Source organism: Triticum aestivum, unplaced genomic scaffold (genome assembly GCF_018294505.1).
Source record: "Triticum aestivum cultivar Chinese Spring unplaced genomic scaffold, IWGSC CS RefSeq v2.1 scaffold282243, whole genome shotgun sequence".
Classification (NCBI taxonomy): Eukaryota; Viridiplantae; Streptophyta; class Magnoliopsida; order Poales; family Poaceae; genus Triticum; species Triticum aestivum.
The window spans coordinates 1-5,398 of record NW_025236323.1 but is presented as its reverse complement, the minus strand read 5'-3'; the positions used below and the strand labels follow the sequence as shown (position 1 = coordinate 5,398).

The 5,398-nt window shown below is 43.4% G+C and overlaps 1 protein-coding gene across 1 annotated transcript; it reads right to left on the bottom strand.

The window, feature by feature from the left end:
* Positions 1 to 2,495: 2,495 nt before the first annotated feature.
* LOC123176425 (B3 domain-containing protein Os03g0120900-like) lies at positions 2,496 to 5,393 on the bottom strand (the record flags this gene model as incomplete). The annotated part of the gene is made up of 1 exon (XM_044590628.1): positions 2,496 to 5,393. A coding segment is annotated over one exon (582 nt), but the record flags the coding sequence as incomplete, so codon positions are not given.
* Positions 5,394 to 5,398: the final 5 nt, after the last annotated feature.

Below are 5,398 nucleotides of genomic sequence, written 5' to 3'. Positions count from 1 at the left end.
ATGACCGCCATCTTCGGTCCCATGCTCCCCTGCCCGTGTTCGCTGCCCCCTCTTCCTCACCCGCATTTGTGTTCTCCTTGATTTCATCTCCGGTCACAAGATTTCATTGTACCATGCTCTGCATGTTGATCATGTTTCCGATCTCTGGTACCTCCAAGTTTTCTTCTTCCTCTGCCTATTGCCCCACGATTCACCACTGATATTGTCCATATAGAGAGCTCCTCTAAGCTAGTTGGGTGTACATTTTACTCATAGGGCATCCAGTGTCCGTGTTGTGGGCAACCTCCACTCTTTTTAGTGCTTTTCTGCCCAACATTTGCTCTAGCGTCATGCTATAATATATGGATGGTGCACATTCTATACCCTTAGTTGGGATTTTATCCACCCCCACCTAATAACACATCCTTAAGTATACACCTGAGAATTATGTCAGAGTATATACATCGTGTAAGTTTGCATAATCCACTTGTTTGAGTTAGCTTCAAAGAAAGTTTAAAATATCTTTTCTTGGATTTTGCATCCTTACTCACTGGCTTTGTGAATTTGCAATAGTGCTGATTAATGAAATTATAATTTTTTATTACGATTCTTTGCTGATTCATTATCCCCAAAGAGATGTGGATATCCGTGAACCTCTTGGGAAACCAATACTGTGTGATACGGAAGAAATTTTTCTCCTTTTTATTGGATGCTACCCCTTTAGCTTGCTTCTTGTTTTTACTCATAACCACCTTAGATTTGTAGATGGATGCAATGCAATCATGAAGTGCTAGAGATAACACTATGAGTTGCCAACTCTACAGAACGTGGAGAACATTTCTAAACCTATATTTGCAATAGATGCTCATAAAGCTTTGCAAGATAAATCAATTTGGGATCAAAATTAGTCTTGACTAACATTTGTGATCAGGAAAATATTAACATATTCAGACTTCAAAACGTGAATATAATTTCTTTTTGCGATAAAAACGTGCATATACTAACAAGTCGTTGTGTCGACCTGTACATATGCGTTCTACACTTGTTCACACTTCATATTCCAGACATCATGGAAAATCTGGTGGAAGGAGATAATTGGCTCCTGAACTCTGATACTATCAAACGGGTATGTATTTGGAAACTACATATGTACTCCAAGGATCACAAGGTAATTAAAGATCATGCATAAAATTCCAAAGAGAAAAAAGCTGCATGCATAGTTTTGAAAAAAAAATAGAATAATACACGTATGAAGATATATGTAGTATGTACTACCCCAGGCCAACCATGCATGCTGATCATGAAGTATGTACCAAATGCTATATTTTTTCTAACCTAATCACTTTACGTGCCTAGTAATGCCGTTTCTTCCAGAGGCATATGAATGAATAGGCATAAGCTAGCTAGCTATACTGGTACTAAGATTATAGATACGCCAGTTAATTTTATTTTTATTTTTGAGCAAATAATCCAATCCAGTTTATATGTTTCTAGAATGAAGGCACAAGATGCGCCGGGCTTTAAATTAGTAAAGTCCACACATGCGGAGGAACAAGATTCAAATGGCTGCGACCAGTTTATTGTGAAAAAGGCAGAACATCATCAACAAAGTTATATCAGATCAGTGAAGCTATACACGTGAAATGCTCATCATCTTAAAACCAAATGCAGAGTTGCATTAACTTGAGGCCAAGTGTGGTCAGTCAAGTTCACTAATTCATAACAATACACAACAGTGATATAATAAATAGCATGAAATAGGAGAAGACTTGCCATGCATGTATATAGTGGCGAGGATAAAGGAATTAATTAATAGTGCAGGTTAACGGAGAGATACGGTATATCGATATACTACATCCATACATTAATACCAAACTACTATATTTCCAGTCAAAATGTTCATGATTTTAAATTGTGATAATTCAAGATTGTTTATCCATGTCCAAGACCTATAGGAACAATAACCAGTTTGTATTAAATATGAAAGCATTACATCAGATTACCTTTCTACACTTAACTTGTGTAGGGTTGAGTGTTTATCATGAAAAAGATTAATGCATTTTTTGTTTGGTCCTAGATCATATAAATTGCCCAACATATCCATTGACTCGTATATCCTACAAGATGATTACTGGACTTGTAACTAGATGGATACTTTGAATTCCAGCTCTATGTAGCCCTAGATATATCTTATCAGATAAAGGAAGAAACCATATTCTGTCCTAACTCGAAATATATTTATTGTATGTCCTATAAGATCTCGTGTCCATTAAGTTTCTCAACCCAGATCTCTTCTACTGACAATGCAATACATTGTTTTCCTTCAATGGCCAGTTCTACGCATATGCACGGCCAAAACATTTTCTCGATCGCACTACATTAGCACTAACATTCAAGTTAATCAGTTGCTAACAAACTAGGCGTTCACTGGATACACTCATTAACAGAAAGTCTATACACAGATCAATATTGAAGAACAAATGAAGGGTAATGAATTAGCTAAACACCAAGTACTCTGCTGTGTATGTTTATTGATTTTTAAATAGGGGTACAAAAAGGTGTCTCAAAACAAGGAACACCAAGCATAATTATTGGGTTTTTCATCATTTAAAAAAAATGGTTGTCCCCTCGGCCTCTGCATTGCCTGATGCATACAGATATGGTTTTCTATCTACAGTATAATACACCTTTATATCGAGAACCCATTTTCATACAAATTATAGTCTCACACAAATCCTCCGGATAGGTAGAGAACATAGAACTAAAATCCCTTCCAATCCACATGGCTTATGTGATAAGCAATCCAAACAATTCAAAAAAATAAAAATAAAATCCCTTCCAATCCAAAGTGGCTGAGTCAGATAAAAAGTGTACCCAAACAAGACAGGGGATTGATGCCTCTCCCTAATAGAGAAAACTAAAAACATGTGTAAGCTGTACCATCCCAGAATTTGAAATCAAAAATTCAAAAATATCAGCAAACAGACTTGGATATGAAGATCAATGCAATGCATGCTCGATCTTAAACGCAAAGGCAACAACAAAGCTGCTACATTAACTCCATACTGAATCGCTGACAAGGCATATGCATGGGTGCCTGGACTAATCACAGGAATCATCAATTACCAAAACACCAAATCTATATCTACCTGCAGGCAGGACCCCAGGAACAGCTAGCCCTGGGGTTGGGCTGTGGCAGCAGTGATGGGTATATACCCAGCATTAAGGCCTAATAATGGGTGACACATGGCTCAAAGTTACTCCTACATGCAGAGATTACTGATGGTTCATCACTGCCCAGTAGTACTACCTGAATCCAGATCTCTATAGGTGCAACTGTGCAAGTGTAGTATTTCCAATTAATTGAGCCATGCAATGCTGTGCATAGCCTCCTACGTCCTGTATCTGATGCAATATTGCAATGTGCTCTCTGCGGTTTTGCAGTGCACCCACATGGATCTCCCACTCTCTATCTCTCTCTGGGGAAGAACCGAGGTCCAGGAGGACTGCAGGAGGGAAGGATCTACGGCAGCATCTAGCTTTTTACTAACGAGCAGCTTTAATTCTTCTTTTTTACTACACCTTCTTGGTAGCAGCTCAAAGGCTGGCTGGTTGGCATGCATGCATACATATACATACATACACACATCTTGGCATTTAGTTCTGCCTGCGTATGTAGTTATGTACGCTGGCATGCATGGTGTACTATGCCTGATGAACATTTCACGCACAAGGCATAGATGCCGTGGTGTTGCCGCAGAAGAAACAGCAGCCGCAGCAGAAGCTGAAGCAGCAGGGACGAAGGAATTGCACATGGGACAAATGCCCAAGCCAAATCAAGCAGTGCAACAGTGCTATAGTACTACTGTGGAGAGAGAGAGTATGAGCGGAGGAGAGAGAGAGATACGTAGAGAGAGAGAGGGAGAGATGCATGTGTATGAATGTAGTATGTAATTGCAGGCAGGCAGGCAGGCAGGCATGTGTAGGAGAAGGATTTAGGGTCTGAGCTCCAGGCCTCTGCCATGACTGTCTGTCCTAGCAAGCAAGCTACAAGGCTGGCTGGCATACTGGCTTGCTTGCTGCTAAGCTACATTTTAAAGGCAACCTCTCCTCACCTACAGCTAGCTAGCTTTGGAAGGAGAGCCCAATTGACCTGCATATGCCCACACTAGAGCAGCAGCAAACAAGAACAATCCATGTGCACAATTACAGCACAATTAATTTATTAATTAAGCTTTGCATCCCACCTCCAAGATACTTGCATGTATTGTATTTGTACAACGGTGCATATTAATTGTTATCATATGTGGGGAGCACACTATGTCTCCTAGGCTCGGTCATGGGCTCATGATATATACATATAGTTTTCTCTTCCTACAATAATTTTCCTGTGTTTAAGTCCCCAAATGAAAAGAACGAGAGTTCATGCTAAGACAACTTAATTATAATCAAGCACACGAGGGGAAATTGGGGAAGGAATGCAAATCAGAGCAAATAGAAGAAACCATGCATCAATCAAGATAGAAAGATTTTTTGTTGTTGCTGCTGCTGCTGCTTAAATTGTTCTTTTCGTGTTTCTTCTCACACTGCACTGAACTGGCTAATAATTAAGGAGGGATCATGAGCTATATACCAAAGGAAGAGATTACGAAGAGGCTAGATGCTCCACGCATGCACCGGCGGCCGCCGCCGCCGCCGCATTTGTTTACTTCTCCGATCGACAGGTTAATTTCTTCTTTGCGAACGGCCGGCGGCGACCCCGTTTGTGTCAGAATCTGAGTAGCAGTAGTGGTGGTAGTAGTGGATCGTGCGACCGCCCACACTTTAGCGCTTCACAAGTCAAGATTCAAAGAGCACCTCGCTTTCCCGGACGACGACGATGAGGAGGAGGCCGGTGACAGCAGTTGCAGCGCCGTTGTCGCCGTTCTCCCGGGCCCGCTGAAGTCCTCCTCGGCGTCCGCCGCGCACTCGAGATTCACCCCGAAGAGCCGCACCCGCTTCGACCCCGACGTCGCCACCGCGGACGCCTCCGGGTGCTCTGGCGCGGCGACCATGCGCACCGGCACCGACTCCAGGACCAGCGACTGGTGCTGGTGGTGGTAGTGCTGCTGCGGCTGGTAGAACAGCACCTGCCTGCCGGGTGCCGCCCCGTAGCCGTCGTACCCGATGTGTCGCCGCTGGTGGTGGTGCTGGTAGGCGTCGTAGTCGTAGACGGTCGCCGGCGTAGTCGCCTGGAGGAACATCCTGCCGCCAGCGCCGCCGGGTCCGGCCGGATGCGCCATCCACGGCGAGAAGGGCACAGAGGGGAGAGCAAAGCCTCGGTGGTGCCCGGGCGGGAGGACGACGTCGGGGCGGCGGCGCCAGTCGATGAAGAGCCTGCCCCTGGCGGCCTCCCCGACGCCGCGGCCGAAGGAGACGG